The 17,695-nt window shown below is 42.5% G+C and overlaps 1 protein-coding gene across 9 annotated transcripts in view; it reads left to right on the top strand.

Annotated features, from left to right (window-relative positions):
- The window catches only part of FAM126B (family with sequence similarity 126 member B), a 228,517-nt gene that overhangs the window by 133,090 nt on the left and 77,732 nt on the right, over positions 1-17,695 (top strand). For all 9 annotated transcript variants that reach the window (XM_033945759.1, XM_033945754.1, XM_033945762.1 and 6 more), the window contains one exon: positions 10,926-11,042. In XM_033945759.1, the coding sequence (XP_033801650.1) occupies positions 10,926-11,042 (117 nt within the window). The remainder of the gene's footprint in view (positions 1-10,925; positions 11,043-17,695) is intronic.

Below are 17,695 nucleotides of genomic sequence, written 5' to 3'. Positions count from 1 at the left end.
AAGCCTATATCATTAAATGAATTACAAATAGCGTTGAAATCCCTGAGAGCAGGATCCGCTCCAGGTGGTGATGGTTTTACAGTAGAGTTTTATAAATAATTTCAAAATACCCTATTGCCATATTTGTTAAATTTATATCAGGCTCAACTGAATAAAGGTTGCATTACAGGCACTATGGTAGTAATTAAGTATAGTTTTGCCAAAGCCAAATAAAGATCCCACATTGGTTTCAAATTACAGGCCTATTTCTTTAATAAATGAAGATGAAAAACTTTTAGCCAAGACATTGGCTTTACGATTAGCCAAGGCTCTCCCTTTTATTATTGGTATTCACCAAACAGGGTTTGTTGCTTAGAGACATTCTTCTAATAACACCAGACTGGCTTTTCATATGTTATATTTAACAAAAGCCATGAAAGATCCGGCCTTTTCTGTATCTTTAGATGCAGAGAAGGCCTTTGATCGGGTGGAATGGACCTTCATGTATCAGGCAATGGAATGGTTTGGCATGGGTTTGGGATTTATACAAATGATACAAACTCTGTATAGCTCCCCTTCTGCTAGATTATATATTAATAATAATTTTTCAGAGTGTTTTAAGTTTGCACAGGGGAGTTAGACAGGGCTATCCCTTATCTCCTTTGCATTTTGATATTGTATTAGATATTATTATTAGCGTTTCATCAAATAAAGGAGATACAGGGAATATAAGTTCTCTGCTTATGCAGATGACATATTGCTTCATTTGAGAAATCCTGAAACAACCATTCCACGTTTACTTGAATTGATTGAAAATTTTGGGAAATTTTCAGGATATAAGATAAACTGGAGTAAATCAGAAATTCTTCCACTTAATGTGCATTGTACAAAGGGTTTATTTGATCCATTCCCTTTTCTTTGGAGAGATGAAGGAATAAAATATATAGGTATTTGGATAAAAAACACACTGGAAGGCACATTGAAAGTAAATGAGAAATTTTTATTACAGAGAGTAAACAAATTATGTGAGCAATGGAATCCATTACATTTGTCTTGGTGGGGGAGAGTCCAAACTATTAAAATGATGATTTTGTCTGTGGTTTGTTATCAAATGGATATGATACCAGTTTTTTTTCCAGTGGTCCTTTTATAAAAAGTTAAATGGTATTCTTACAAAATTTATTTGGCTGGGTAAAATTGCTAGAGTTGCTTTAGTGTCTCTACAAAAGCCAATTACAGAGGGAGGGGTACATTTTTATAGGCATCATCAATCCTATATTATTCGCCAGGGTATGTATTGGGTCCTCCCAGAGCTCATGGAAAATATCCCAGATTGGTTATGGTTGGAATGATGACTCATGTTTCCTCTGCGATTATGCAATGTTCTCAGTATCAAAATGCCTAGGTTATATAAAGAAAACAGAATATTAGTAGATACATGGAAAACATTAAGATATGTGAGTAATTTAACACCTATTCCAATATATAAATCAACAAATCAAACTATATGGCTGATCTCCAAGATTCAAATTGGCGGATTTAAGGCCATCTGAAAGTACTGGATAGCAGGAATACACATTTTAGATGATGTTATATCTAATGGTAAACTGCTTGACTTTTCACAGTTGCAGCATAAATTTGGTCTTAATAAATCACAAAGCTTTAGATGGTTGCAACTGAAGCAGGCCATTCAGGCGGGGTTCCCTGAATGGAAAAATCTTAATAATCAATATAGGTTAGAATTCTTATGCTTTCAGGTTGACTTTCTGGGTCATCAGGCCGCTCAGTGGTATACATTGATAGCTAGATTTATTAAAAAAACAATAAAAAAACAAAACTGGACTTAGGAACATATGGAGCATTGAGATTAAGCATCAAATTTCTGCATCTCAATGGCCATGAATTTGGTCTTGGAGAATGAGGTGTACAGTGTCTGCATCTATGAGACAAACTTGTTTTTTTTTTGTTGTTGTTGTTGCATAGAGCATTTTGGACCCCTGTTCGTTTACAAAAATTGGATAGCTCTAAGTCTAATAGATGTTGGCATTGTCACCTTGAGGTAGGGACTTTAAATCATTTACTGTCCATTTATGTTGGCTTTTTGGAATTCAATATGGAGACAAATAAATTGTTTGTTAGAAAATCCGGTGGCATTATCTTATGATACTGTATTATATGGCATATCAAGGGCCAAATATCTTCAAATAATAAGCTATTACTTGTTATGACAGGAGTCGCCATACAACAGAAATTGGAAAAATTGGGAAAGATTGAATTAGTTTTTGGTGGAACTCTTTGTGTCATAAATATAAAATGGAAAAGGTAATAGCTAACCAGCAGGGGTATTTAAAAAAATTTCAGGTGGTTTGGGAGCCTTTAACAACTTATTATAATGAATAGATACTATTTTTCCCTTAATAAAACGTGTCTAAGATGGAGGAGAGGGAGGATTAAGGGTGATTCTTTATATAATTGTGAGAATTATTAGGAAATATTTTATTATATGAAATGTCTGTTATATTTTTGTTATGAAAGGGTGGGGTGGGAGGGTGTAAAACCTTTTAAATGAATATGTACAGAATATTAAGTGTTATTTGTATGTAAAATTGTTTTGATATTTTGAAACGCTTATTATGAGTTTTAAAATGAATAAAGATTTATATCAAAAAAGAAATGTCCATCCATTTTGGTGCAAAAAATATAAAATGTATGTTTAAAGGGAACTTGAGGTAGTCAAACCATTGTAATGATAAATGTATGGAGGGAACTAAGAAAAAATTGTATAAAACATAATTTTAAAATGATGAATATATATGAAAGGAACTTAAACCTAAAAAAATCATCATATAATGTAAAAATGAAGGATCTATATCAGGGGTCTCAAAGTCCCTCCTTGAGGGCCGCAATCCAGTCGGGTTTTCAGGATTTCCCCAATGAATATGCATTGAAAGCAGTGCATGCACATAGATCTCATGCATATTCATTGGGGAAATCCTGAAAACCCGACTGGATTCCGGGCCTCAGGGAGGGACTTTGAGACCCCTGATCTATATGGAAGGACTTATGAATATGTGTGTTTGAAGCATATAAACTCTTTCACTTATTAGTGAGGAATGGTGACAAGACAAGTAGATAATTCTGTATTGAGACCTGCAGGATGAAGGGTATCCAGAATCCTTGTTGGGTTTCAAACTCATATAATAATTGAAGTTCGTTGGATTGGACATCATACTTGCCTTTCTTTGTTTATTTAATCTATTCACCAAAATTGTGACTAAGAATTTAATATCCAAATTTAGATGACAGATCGGCCTATAAGAACCACAGGTGATGACTATTTCCTAGGTTTTGATAGCACTGTTATGCCTGCCTCCAACATGGATAGTGGTAATTCTCCTTATAAAACAGAATTAAAGGTCTTAGAATGAGATGCTTTAAAACTGTTAAAATCTCGAGGGTCGCTGTGGTACCGATAAATTGTCCAATTTGAAAACGGGATCGATGTTCAAACAATTTTACATGCAAATTAGTTTCGCGGAGGTCCACTGTAATCCCATCCGATCAGTCATTGGAGAAAGCAGCCGACACGTACAGCGCTGGCAGGGGAAGCTGACACATGCACAGAGCTGGCAGAGGAAACCCCGAAGCAGCCTCCTGCTGCTGAGCTGTTTGGGGCAGGAAGAGTAGTATTTTTTTTTTTTTTTAAATAACCACAGATTTGCATGTGTTACGCACATCTGTGCCCATTAAAAAAAAAAAATGTTGGGAACCCCCTGACGATGATCCCCCTCCTCCACCTGATCTTTAAAAAAAGGACAGGAAGAATGACCACTCCCTTCTGCCACCTGCACCCCCTTGCCCATTGAGGGTTTGCAGGAAAGATGCCCACTCCCTCCTGCCTTGGCCATCCAAAAATGCCCCAGTCCCCTGTACTCCCATGCCCCCAACCTGCCCCATACCCCTCCACACTCCCGACTTGCCCCGTACCCTCCACACTTCCTACCTGCTCCCGTACCCTGCCCCACCCCTTGTACCTTATTCAAATGATGTCCACTCTCTCCTGCCAGCAGGCCTGCCTCTTCAAAATGACAGCCTTCCTCTTCCTGGTACATCCTGGAATGCACTGGGAGTGGCGTAAGATTCTGATTGGTTCAGTCTCCTAAAGCAATCCTATGAAGCAAAGATTGTCCCTTCAGGAGTGATTTTCAAGATCTTAAAATTTTCCTGCATTCTCGCTCAACCAATGTTCAAGGCATGTGATCTGTTCTGAGGCCACATGAGAAGAATCTTCAATGGTGGAAACTTTATTTTTTAGCTCACCCTTGCAGCAAACTTTCCCCCAGCAAAGTCTCCAGGTGTAAGATTTGACAGACACTCCATTTGCAGTTCTAAAGCTTTTGTAACCGCTGAGGTAAGCTGCAACTGTCCTTTGATAAATTCCACAACCACGGATGCTGGAGAGTATACCATTTTGTCCTCAATGAAGTGTGTCTTGCCTTTGTCTTTCTTTGCACATTTACTAACCATTATGCCTCCAGATTTAGCTAGCTATTTGTCCATAAGCACTCGATATCCTCCGTGCCAGAAAATTAGAGAGTCCAAAGTGAAAGATTTCTACTAAAAGCCCAGATGTGATGCAGATCCCCGGGAGTAGCAGAGAAAAACGTCCACTTTCCTCACTGCATCCTGGAATTAATTAATTCAGTTTGCCTGCTACATCCTTTCCTCCAAAATGCTCTCATTAAGCTACCAAAATTGAAGCTTTCAGTCGGCCATCCCCAATCTGCAGGCCATCTAGATTGTAGCATGATTTGACCGCACTATAGCCTCAATCTTTGAGTGAGACAAATGGTAAAAAGCTCAGATCAACAAATAATACACAAATGAGTCATGTGGCGCTGGAAAAAAAAGTAAATTGAATGCTTCCTTGATACATTACCGCAGTAGTTAAAGCTACAGCCTCAGCACCCTGGGGTTGTGGGTTCAAACCCATGCTGCTCCTTGTGACCCTGGGCAAGTCACTTAATCTTCCCATTGCCCCAGGTACATCAGATAGACTATGAACCCACTGGGACAGACGGAAAAATGCTTGAGTAACTGAATAAACTCATGTAAACTGTTCTGAGCTCTCCTGAGTTCTCAGTATAGAAAATTGAATAAGAACATAAGAAGTTGCCTCCGCTGAGGCAGACCAGAGGTCCACCTCGCCCAGCGGTCCGCTCCCGCGGCGGCCCATCAGGCCCACTGCCTGAACAGTGGTCTTTGACTACTTTTATAAATTACCTCTAATCCTATCCCTATAACTTTACCTCTACTCCTATCTGTACCCCTCAATCCCTTTGTCCTCCAGGTACCTGTCCAGACCTTCTTTGAAGCCCTGTAGCATGCTTCTGCTTATCACATCCTCCGGTAGCGCGTTCCATGTATCCACCACCCTCTGGGTGAAAAAGAACTTCCTGGCGTTTGTTCTAAACCTTTCCCCTTTCAATTTCTCTGAGTGCCCCCTTGTACTTGTGCCGCCCCTTAGTTTGAAAAATCTGTCCCTGAAGTTATGATGCCATTGTACAGAGCCATGGTGAGGCCTCACTTGGAGTACTGTGTTCAGTTTTGGAGACCACACTACCGAAAGGACGTGCTGAGGATCGAGTCGGTTCAGCGAACAGCAACCAGGATGGTCTTGGGGCTCAAGGATCTCACGTATGAAGAAAGACTAAAGAAATTGCGGCTGTACTCACTTGAGGAAAGAAGAGAACGAGGAGATATGATTGAAACATATAAGTATATCACGGGACGCATCAAGTCAGAAGATGATATCTTCCGGCTCATGGGACCCTCGACCACCAGAGGGCATCCGCTGAAAATCAGGGGAGGGAAGCTCCATGGAGACTTCAGGAAGTATTTCTTCACCGAGAGAGTTGTGGATCATTGGAACAGACTCCCACTCCAGGTGATAGAGGCCAGCAGCGTGACAGATTTTAAGAGAAAATGGGATACTCACGTGGGATCTTTAAGGGAGTAAACTCAGGGGGGGGATACTTGGAATGGGCAGACTTGGTGGGCTATAGCCCTTTTCTGCCGCTTTTTCTATGTTTCTATGTTTCTATGTTTACTTTTTCTATGCCCTTCATGATCTTGAAGGTTTCTATCATGTCTCCTCTAAGTCGTCGCTTTTCCAGGGAGAAAAGCCCTAGCTTTTTCAGTCTGTCAATATATGAGAGGTCCCCCATACCCTTTATTAGCTTAGTTGCCCTTCTCTGGACTCTCTCAAGTACTGCCATGTCCTTCTTGAGGTACGGCGACCAGTACTGGACACAGTACTCCAGGTGCGGGCGCAACATTGCACGATACAGTGGCAGGATGACTTCCTTCGTCCTGGTCGTGATACCTTTCTTAATGATACCCAACATTTTGTTCGCTTTCCTTGAGGCTGTGGCGCACTGCGCCGACGCCTTCAATGTTGTGTCTACCATCACTCCTAGGTCTCTTTCAAGGTTGCTCACCCCTAGCGGTGATCCCCCCCATCTTGTAAGTGAACATCGGGTTCTTTTTCCCAACATGCATGACCTTGCATTTCCCTATGTTGAAGCTCATTTGCCACTTTCTGGCCCACTCTTCCAGCGTTGTCAGATCTTTTTGGAGGTCTTCGCAGTCCTCCATGGTTTTGACCCTGCTGTATAGTTTAGTGTCATCCGCAAATTTAATAACCTCACATTTTGTTCCCGCCTCCAGGTCGTTAATAAATATATTGAACAGGAGTGGTCCCAGCACCGACCCCTGTGGAACTCCGCTCGTGACCCATTGCCAATCTGAGTAATGGCCCTTTACTCCAACCCTCTGTTTCCTGTCCGCCAGCCAGTTTTTGATCCATCGGTGGACCACCCCTTGCACCCCGTGGTTCCATAGCTTCCTTAGCAGTCTTTCATGTGGTACCTTGTCGAAGGCTTTTTGGAAGTCAAGGTAAATGATGTCTATGGATTCCCCTTTATCCACCTGGCTGTTTACCCCCTCAAAGAAGTATAATAAGTTCGTGAGGCATGACCTGCCCTTGTAGAAGCCATGCTGGCTCGACTTTAGCTGCCCATTGTTTTGATGTGTTCCCAGATGCTGTCTTTAATCAGCGCTTCCATCATCTTTCCCGGGACCGAGGTCAAGCTCACCGGCCTGTAGTTTCCTGGATCTCCCCTTGAGCCTTTCTTGAAGATGGGCGTGACATTTGCTATTTTCCAGTCCTCCGGAATCTCTCCAGTTTTTAAGAATAGGTTGCATATTTGTCGAAGTGGCTCAGCTATTTCGTTCCTTAGTTCCTTGAGTACACTTGGGTGAATGCCGTCCGGACCTGGCGATTTGTCGCTCTTTAGCCTGTCTATCTGCCTGAGGACATCCACCCTGCTCACCTCTAGTTGGACCTGATTTTCATCCTGATCTCCTTTTACGATCTCCTCGGGTTCCGGAATGTTGGTTGTGTCCTCCCTTGTGAAGACTGACGTGAAGAACTCATTTAACCTGTCAGCTATCTCCTTTTCCTCTTTTACCACTCCCTTTCTGTCTCCATCATCCAAGGGTCCAACTTCCTCCCTTGCTGGTTGCTTCCCCTTGACGTACCTGAAGAATGATTTGAAGTTTGTTGCTTCCCCTGCCAGTCTCTCTTCATATTCTCTTTTTGCTTTCCTAACCACTCGGTGACGCTCCTTTTGGTGTTTTTTATGCTCCTTTTGCTTGTCTTCTGTCTGGTCCTTTTTCCATTTTTTGATTGATGCCTTCTTATCACTTATCGCCTTTTTCACTGCATTTGTTATCCACACTGGGTTTTTTGTTCTATTTTTTTTGCACCATTTCCTGAACTTGGGGACGCACAGGTTCTGTGCTTTGTGCACCGTGCCCTTGAGTAGGGTCCAGGCTTTTTCTACGGACTCCATCTTCCTTACGGTATCGTTGAGTTTCTTTCCCACCATTTTCCTCATGGCATCATAATTCCCTTTTTTGAAGTTGAGTGCTGTCGTTGTGGTTCTTTTCACCTTTGATGATCCAATTTCTAGCCTGTACTGGATCGTGTTGTGATCGCTGTTTCCTAGTGGGGCTAGTACTGCCACCTCCTTAGGGGTCCCCCTAGTCCGTTGAAGATTAGGTCAAGAGTGGCATCTCCCCGTGTTGGTTCCATGAAACAGTCCCTCGTGACCTCCATGAACTTGGCCTCCCTCATACAGTTTGAGTGCCCGATGCTCCAGTCTATTCCCGGGTAGTTGAAGTCCCCCATCACCACCACACTTCTGCTTTTGCATAACTGCCTCAGTTCGGCCTCCAGGTCCTGGTCAATTTCTTCTGATTGTCCAGGTGGGCGATAGTACAGACCCAATTTTATGTCTGCTCCTGTTCCTCCTGGTAGCTTAACCCATAGTGATTCCAAGTCACCCGCCCTTGCTGTTGTTTCCATCCTGGTTGAAGGTATGGAATCTTTTATATATAGCACTATTCCTCCACCCTTTTTTTGTGACCTATCTCTCCTGTAGAGTTTGAACCCTGGTAAAGCCACTTCCCATTTATTGTCATCAGTCCACCACGTTTCTGTGACTCCAATTATTTCTAGGCCCTTTTTGCTGGCTAATACTTCCAGCTCTCCCATTTTAGCCCTTAGGCTCCTAGCATTTGTGTACAGGCAATGTAAGTCCCGGTTGTTCTCCTTTCTTGCTGGTTTTCCTCGTGGTTTGGCACTCCTGGCGTCCCCCTCGTGAGTTGCTAGTCCCCAAGCCTCGTTTCGGTCATCCTTCTCCTGTGGTGTATCTGTTTCGTCCTCAGCCTGTTTCCCCATTTTTGGTTGTCCCTCTGGATTCTGTTGTTCCCTGTTAGTCCTGCTTACCAATTTCATTTGTGCCCTAGACCCCTGCGATTCATCCTTAGGTCCTTTTTCAAAAAATTCCAACTCAGTCCTGAGCCCTCTTTTACAGTGCCCTTGTTCAATATCCTTGGCCCTGGTCCTCTGCATTGCGTCCTTAGGTCCTTTTCCCCCAAATTCCCACTCAGCCCTGATCCCTTTTTTACAATGTCCTTGCTCAATGTCCTTGGCCCTGGGCCCTTGTATTGCTTCCTTAGGTCCTTTTTCCAAAAATTCCCACTCAGTCCCGAGCCCTCTTTTACAATGTCCTTGTTCAGTATCCTTATTTGATACTTTTGTCCGATGTGTCAGATTGACTGTCGGCTTTCCCCTCTTCCTCAGTTTAAATAAAATAAAAATATACTGCAGAAAGGTTTCAAGGGATACTTGATCTATTCTGTGATGTTTAATTTTAAAATATATAATGGGGGGAAGTGTCATATTGAAGTCTCCCCTAGTTATTCATGTACCTGCCCCCAATTGAAGATGTTGTTCCACAGCAATATAAAACTCCTTCTATTGTTCATTTAGGACATATATTGAAACTATGTCATATAAAGATCCCTGGGTATCTGCATGGATAGCTAAATAACATTCAGATGGATCCACTATGTGTTGAGACAGAGTGATCTGGACTCTTCAGGAGACCAATATACCCCGTATCTTGGACTTTCTTGTTTGGGTGGGAAGCTAAAAGACACAAAGGAAACTTCATCATAGGTGCTATCTCTGTGGGTGCTTGAGCACCCATAATATTGAACAGATTCCTTGACTGTATCCAGGGAGAGGTAATTTCCATTGGGTTTAGCACCCCCAATAATTTTGAAAAGTTGGCTCCTATGCTGTTCATTATGAAAGAAACTGTTCCACTCTTTTCCTCAAGTGGGTGTCTGGTATCAAACACATTATGGAGGAGAGCCGAGATATCTCCCTGACAAGTTCAGGCCTTTGACAGTCAATGATACAACTTTAAACTTGAACGTTATCATGAAATCTAAAGACATATGCATAATACTGCCACTCAATATTGTCTGCTTCATGTCATGTAAGGAAAAAAAAACCCTACTCTGTTCCATAATCTCCCACCCTCTTCCTTCCTCCAAAGCCAAACCCTCTCCTCCCCTCCCCCTTACTACTCCCACTCAGAATTCCTTCACTCATCTGAGTATTCCAAAGGGTAAAGGTATGAGGAAGATCAGAAAAGTAACAGTTTGCTTTTCCTTTTATTGAGATAAGCAGCCCACACTTAAAAAAATATTCCTGGTATGAGACCGATTTTTAAGGAGCTTCACATTAGATACACACTTGATTTGGTTTCCACCAAGTTTAAAATTGCCTGATTTTTGTTGGTTTTTAGGATCAAGGATGTTACTTATATGCCATACTATTGCACTAATGCTCTTGCATCATAATTTAGAGTGCTTGTCTCTTTACTTGACATACTATTAAATCAATATTATGTTCTCTAGTAGAGCTGGGTGAAATTTGGCTAGACGTTTTGCCTTATCCTTTCAAACCCTGATAGAAATATCAATACCTAGTTTTAATAATGAGGTAATGTTTTACTAAAAGCTAGGTCTTAAGTACTTCCCCTTTATCTCTTCCTTGGTGCCAACTTGCCCATTTGTTCTGCTTTCAAATGCTGATGGCTATATATTAGTGGTAAGCTCATGCTATTCTGTAAAACCTGAGGTTAAGTAAATGTCTCAAATGCACTGAAGTCAAATTCATAACCTTTATAAAATGTTTAGCTTTTTACAACAGTGCACCAGATGTTGGTGTGTCTAACTTTAAATATCTAGTACATGGAAGCATAATTTCAGATATCTTAAGCTGAAATGTTTGTCCCTGCCCCCACCTCCACCTCCTGGACATTTGTTTTCAGTGAAAGTATAGCACTTATGTGATATTGTCTGTCAAAGGCAAAAGATCACACATACTATCTAACATTAAATAGGTATCAGAACACATTCTAAAGACCTAATATTTTTATTTGAGAGAGAAAATTGTTTAAGGAATATTTTTACTTTATAATGAAATCTTTGTGCAAAGCTGTTTCTCTTATTGTTTCTACCAGGCTTTGTGTATGTGGATTCCCACGACAACATGCGAAACGCTGGAAAGAAATCTGTGGGCGAATAGTACTGGACTCCAGTTTCATGGTGCAGCTGCTTACAGGGGTTTATCATTCTATGTAAGTGTTGTAGGTAGGACAGAAAAGATGTAGCACATTGAGATACATTTAAATGCAAATTTTGTTCCATGACAAGGTAGATCATACAGTGCTAAGAATTTGTGAACCCTGGATATACCAATAATAATTTAAAGTTCTTACCATAATACCCTTATTTAATTAAAACCAGTCTTTTATTGTGCTATAAAAATTCTAAATCACAGTTCCATGTTGAAATTTCTTACATTAATTTTGAATTTTAAATGAGCTGGTTATGTGCACCATTGAGTTTGGGCATAATATTCATGCCATGATCAAAAAAATATGCTAGAGGCGCTACAAGGAATAGTAGTTGATGCTCATCTGGCTGGACAGGATTCAAACAATTTTTAAACATTTTGGACTCCTCCTACTCTCAGCTTACAAATGGATAAAGTTGAAGATTACAGTGAATCTGCCCTGGAGTCATTCTCTTGGTGGCAGATAAGATCATTTACACTTTCCCTCTGTATTTGCGGTTTCCTTATCTATGGTTTTGATTATTCACGATTTAGTGCCAAAAAAATAATTTTCATTTTTTGGGCTATTTTTAGTCCTGTGAGTCCCCCTTTAAGCCTTACCTGGCAGTCTAGCGGGTTTTTGGGCAGGAGCAATCTTTCCACGCTCCTGCCCCATGCAGATCGCTCACAGGAAATGGCTGCCTTGAGCTCCTGTCATAGTCTCGAGAGACGACGGGAACTCAAGGCAGCCATTTCCTGTGAGCAACCTGCACGGAGCAGGAGTGTGGGAAGATTGCTCCTGCCCAAAAACCCGCTAGACCACCAGGTAAGGCTTACAGGGCTTAAAATAGCCGGGGGGAAGTGGGGTTTAGGGGCAGAGCTGGCCCGAATATTATTCACGGTTTTTTAAATATTTGTGGGCCGTCTCTGCCCCTAACCACCTTGAATACGGAGGGGGAAGTGTATTTATTTCATTTTCTATCCCATTGTCCCCAAAGAGTTAAAAACGGGTTACAGGTTGGTAGGCTCTTCTTATACAATCCCACTCTATTCCTGAACTACTGAGTTATTTTCCTATGATTACCAGACAGCTTGTAGGGCGCTCATTATACAGAGTCTTGAGCCCGTCCCCTCTTACTTTCAGGACTGTCCTTCAGGAATCTAGTTTTTTCCTACAAGCCATACTGTAGGAGCTTGTCTTTTCTGCTCGTATTTATTTTCTTTACCTTCAGTATTTTTCTTTGTGAATTCTGCCCTTGTACTGCAGAGGTTCCCTCCAATAGATCACAGATTTTGTGTAAAGTCTGTTTCCAGGGGGTTGGCTGATTGGTCAGTGTATACTCTGGACAACCTGCACGTCGGTTCGGGGCTTGGAGGCCATTCTCTTGGGAGCTGGCTCACCCAGGTTCATCTGGTAGTTCAGAGCACAGGCTGCATGGCTGCATGGAGGGAGGTGCGCCCGGGATATGAGCTGACTGCGTCCCTCCACCAAGTCGCGTCCGCGCAGGTGTCAGGTGGCAGAGGAGATCTCTGGACATTGGTATCGGCCCAGTGGGGCAGTCAGAAGACCAGCAGTCCAATTTTCGTGCTTGCAGAGGATCTCCCTGTTAGCTGTTTCAGCTTCTATTGCAGTAATACACAGCACATCATGGCACAGTGAGTACAGAGCTAATGGTCTGTCACAGCAATTGGGGGGGGTCCTTAAAAGTGGTTTTTGGGCTGTTTGGGAGTTAGCCCTAGTTCCCCCCATCCCTAAAATCCTAATATCACCATGGGGGGGAGATTTCCTGTGCTTTTCCTGAGCTATTTTCTTTTGAAAAATTGCTCGGTGGCCAACTTGGATTTTTCTTAATTGGAATTTAAAGTTATTTTATGCCTCTACAAGCTTCATTTTTGCAAGAAAACCACTCAGATGAGTTCTCAAGGCAGGATACTTCAGATTCATGCCTTATTTGCAGTGGATGGCTATCCGAAGGGCGGCCATGTTCCATATTCGCTGCGGTGCGAGAGGGGGTGAAATATCAGTGGACCAATACCCTCGACCTCTGGAGTAGGTCCTGCTTCTGAATCTGGCCGGGGGAACCCAAAAAAGCTGACCGTGTGCCCCAAAGAGGGCGCAATTTTAATTCCTGCTAAGTGCAGCCATGTTTCGTCGGCCAAACCTCTTAAGTCCTCCAAGAATGGTAAGAAGGATTTGCAGGAGGAGTGGATGACGGATTTTCCTTCGAATTTATTAACATGATGTTTTGGGCTTATTTGGCAAAGAAACTAATGCCAGCTGCCCTTCTGCAGGCGTCCTTGCTTGCTGGGGGTTCCCTCCTTCCCAGAATGCAGGGACTGTGCCAAGCTGTCCTGTGGTGGCTGAAGCTAGTGCTATGAACAAGGCTGCCCTGTGAACTTCAATAAGTTAAGTTGCTCAGCATTTCATATTCTGCTCTTTTCATTGGTTTTCAGCATTATATCTGCTTAATTTCTCTTCTCCTCCCTGTTTCTTACTTTAAAAAAAACAAAAAAGCACAAAAAAATAAACCCTTCTCTTTCCTCTGTTAAATCTTATTTCCTCTTCGTCTTCATAGGAATAAGGGTAAGACTTTATTAACTCTAATTAAATCCTGGTGCCTGTGGCTCAGGGTGACTAAAGTAGGGAAAATCCTGTTATACATCCTGTGTTTCAGGGTAGCCACTGATTTGTTATAGAACCTGCATTTTTGTTTAAAATACTGTGTTTTAGGTGGTATAGAGCCTGTATTTCTGACTTACTAGTTTTTAGCCATTGTGTCTGCTGATTAGGTGGAGAAGGGAGGGACTCTGATTTACTTCTAAGGTTAACTGCATTATCTTTGGGGCAGTGCTGTGAACAAGGCTGCCCTGTGAACTTCAATAAGCTAAGTTGCTCAGCATTTCATATTCTGCTCTTTTCACTGGTTTTCAGCATTATATCTGCTTAACTGCTCTTCTCCCTGTTTCTTACTTAAAAAAACACAAAAAAATTAAACCCTTGTCTTTCCTTTGTTAAATCATATTTCCTCTTTCCCTTTCCCTTCATAGGAATAAGGGTAAGACTTATAGTCCCACCAACCCCAGGGACCACTTTTCATACATAGAGACCCAAATAATCAGGACTACTCAAATCAAGTCACTTCACAACCAGTCAAGATGACCTTTATTCTATGCAATCACTGTGGTGCTTTAATTCCAAGACATTCTATTTGGAGGCTTAAGGCTTGCCCCATCTGTCTTCAACTTGTTAGTATTAAGGAGGAGCTCTGCAAACTTAAACAGGAATTGAATACAATTAAAGCAGCTTTAATCACTCCACAAAATCATACCAACTTAGCACCTCTACCTCAAAGAATAAAACAGTCCAGGAATAAATGGGTCACAGTAGGCTCAGGAAGACTGCGACATGTAACACAGAAACATCCACCTTCACTAATATTACTTCTACAGAATTCCTTCGCTCCACTAGTGCACTGCGATACTCAAAAAAACAGAATGGAGATGGGACTGGAACCAATGAAGGTAACTCAAGAGAACAAGCGCACCCTAAGTACAAATAAAAAAGCCAAAAACAGAAAACTATTACTGTTAGGGGATTCCATCATCAGAGGCATTAACCTTGGAACACAAGGCAAGGAGACCAAAATAGTGAAATGTCTTCCAGGATCCTCAGCTACCAGGAGTTCCAGGCAAATACAGACTATAATTAAGGAAGAAACGAAGGATTTTAACACTAATGTTGTTATCCATCTGGGAACAAATAACCTGGCCAACAACTCCACACTTGCAGCACAGAAAGCTTTTCGGGAGCTTGGTGAGGGCGTGAAACCTTTTGTAAAGACTTTAGCTTTTTCTGAAATACTGCCTGCATATGGAAAGGGAGAGCAAAGAGTGAAAAACACAGAGGACTTTAATAGATGGCTCAAAGCCTGGTGTCATCAAGAAGGCTTCAGGTACATAGGAGGATGGGGAAATACATGGAAGGACAAGAAGCTATATTGCACTGATGGGCTACATATTACTACAGCAGGAAAAAGAAATCTTGCAGCGAAATTTAGACAATATTTTTCTAGGCATTTAAACTAGAAGGTGGGGGTGGTGTGTGTACGAAGGACAATTATAGAGACCACCCCCGGCAAAAGAAAAGATGTGATAGTAGTAAAGACTGCAACATAAGTAATATCAGCAACTCATTTCTTAGTATTGCAACGGAAAGTGAAACGAAACAAAAATCCATACGAAAAAGGAGATTATCGCTGGAAAGCATGTAAAGATCAATATCCAAGCGATGGAAATGCAAGGGACCCGGGGAGAGGAAGAAGCGATATGGATCGCTCTGAAAAGAGAAGATGGAACTTCTATCTATGTGGGTGTAATCTACAGACTTCCGACTCAATCGCAGCAGATTGATAAGGATCTGATTGTGGATATCCAAAAGTTTGGAAGGAAAGAGGAGGTTCTGCTGTTGGGAGATTTCAACCTGCCGGATGCGGACTGGAATGTTCCGTCTGCGAATCGGAAAGAAGTAGGGAGATTGTGGATGCCTTTCAAGAGGCTCTGCTCAGACAAATGGTGACGGAACCCACAAGGGAAGGAACCGTATATGCTGGGAGGAGAGAAGCCGATATGCACGGACGGGGAGAGGGACCTTGGGGTGATAGTGTCCGAAGATCTAAAGGCGAAAAAACAGTGTGATAAGGCAGTGGCTGCTGCCTGAAGGATGCTGGGCTGTATAAAGAGAGGCGTAGTCAGTAGAAGGAAGAAGGTGTTGATCCCCTGTACAGATCATTGGTAAACCCCACTTGGAGTATTGTGTTTAGTTTTGGAGACCATATCTGGCGAAGGACGTAAGAAGACTTGAGGCGGTCCAGAGGAGGGCGACGAAAATGATAGCAGGCTTGCGGAGAGATATGAAGAGAGACTGGAAGCCTGAATATGTATACCCTAGATGAAAGGAGAGACAGGGGAGATATGATTCAGACGTTCAAATACTTGAAGGGTATTAATGTAGAACAAAATCTTTTCCAGAGAAAGGAAAATGGTAAAACCAGAGGACATAATTTGAGGTTGAGGGGTGGTAGATTCAGGGGCAATGTTAGGAAATTCTACTTTACGGAGAGGGTAGTGGATGCCTGGAATGCGCTCCCGAGAAAGGTAGTGGTGAGTAAAACTGTGACTGAGTTCAAAGAAGCGTGGGATGAACACAGAGGATTTAGAATCGGAAAATAATATAAAATATTGAACTAAGGCCAGTACTGGGCAGACTTGCACGGTCTGTATCTGTATATGGCCGTTTGGTGGAGGATGGGCTAGGGAGGGCTTCAATGGCTGGGAGGGTGTAGATGGGCTGGAGTAAGTCTTAACAGAGATTTCGGCAGTTGGAACCCAAGCATAGTAAAGGGTAAATCTTTGGATTCTTGCCCAGAAATAGCTAAGAAGAAAAAATAAAAAAATATAAATTGAATCAGGTTGGGCAGACTGGATGGACCATTCGGGTCTTTGTCTGCCATCATCTACTATGTTACTATGTTACCAACATTTGCTATGATTGACCAGGACACTCTGACCATGCCTCTACTTACTCAGGCTGGCACTACCACTTTGGGGGATGTTGCAACATCGCAGATCTCCAAGATCAGGATCCAGGTAAACCCCCAGATCTTGGTAAGCATCCCACAATGTGGAGATTTTCTAAAACTTGCTTAGTTTGGTTGATTTGATTTCCGAGTCCCTCCAGGAGCTGAAGTTGGAGGTTGTGCCATCCATCACCCCTCAATGCTCTCTTATGAGTAATGAAAGACTGCAGGTAGCCTCTTTTCTTAATCATCCGGACACGGTCAATGGCCAAATGACACAGACATTTGGGAGGTGCCTAAGGGCCCCTTGAAATGTTCCAAAACCATGGCTCAGCTCTATCCAATGGTGGATGCCTTTAACCAGAGTTTTGTGTCTCTGAAAGTTTATTCCTTGGTGGCCCAGGTTAGTAAATGCACGTCTCTCCCCAGTGATGGGGGGTGACGCTGAAAGATGTTCAGGACCACAGAGTGATTTTTATCCTTATTTTTATCAAAGTAAGTCTTTGATTCGGCGGCTGCCAGTTTGAAGGCGGTGATAGCCTCTTCATTTGTGGCCAGGGCATGTCATTCTAAGCTCCGCCACGATCTGGACAGTAGTGTGATCCGGGATCTCGCCTTTCTGACCTCAAGGGTGGACTACATGGCAGATGCCCTGTACAATATGTTCAAAGACTTTGACAAATTGTCGGCTTATTCAGTTTTTGGCACGGATGATGATGTGGATCCGACAGAGGTCCGGTGATTTGTCTTCGAAGGCCACCTTAAGCTGCTTATCTTTAAGGGGCAACTTCTGTTTGGCAAGGGTCTGGATGACCTCATGGCAAGTCCAAATCCTTGCCAGATAACAGGTCCTGACCCTTCAGGGGGTCAGGGTGCCCTAGCTTTCGTCCTTTCAGATATTTCCATGGTTTCTCTGGGGCAACAATCTTCCCAGTCTGCAAAGCAGCGGTTTAGTAGTTCCCGGTGCTAGCCCACAATGGAGAGATGCAGGAGGCGACCTCTAAGAAGTAATTTAGACATCAGGCTTCTTGCTGCTTCTCCACGGATTGGGAGGCAGCTCTCTGCCTTTCGGGCGGAATGGCAGGCCATCACCTCAGAC

Source organism: Geotrypetes seraphini, chromosome 5, assembly GCF_902459505.1.
Source record: "Geotrypetes seraphini chromosome 5, aGeoSer1.1, whole genome shotgun sequence".
Classification (NCBI taxonomy): Eukaryota; Metazoa; Chordata; class Amphibia; order Gymnophiona; family Dermophiidae; genus Geotrypetes; species Geotrypetes seraphini.
Note: the sequence above shows the minus strand (reverse complement) of the source record. Positions and strands in the feature narration are given on the sequence as shown.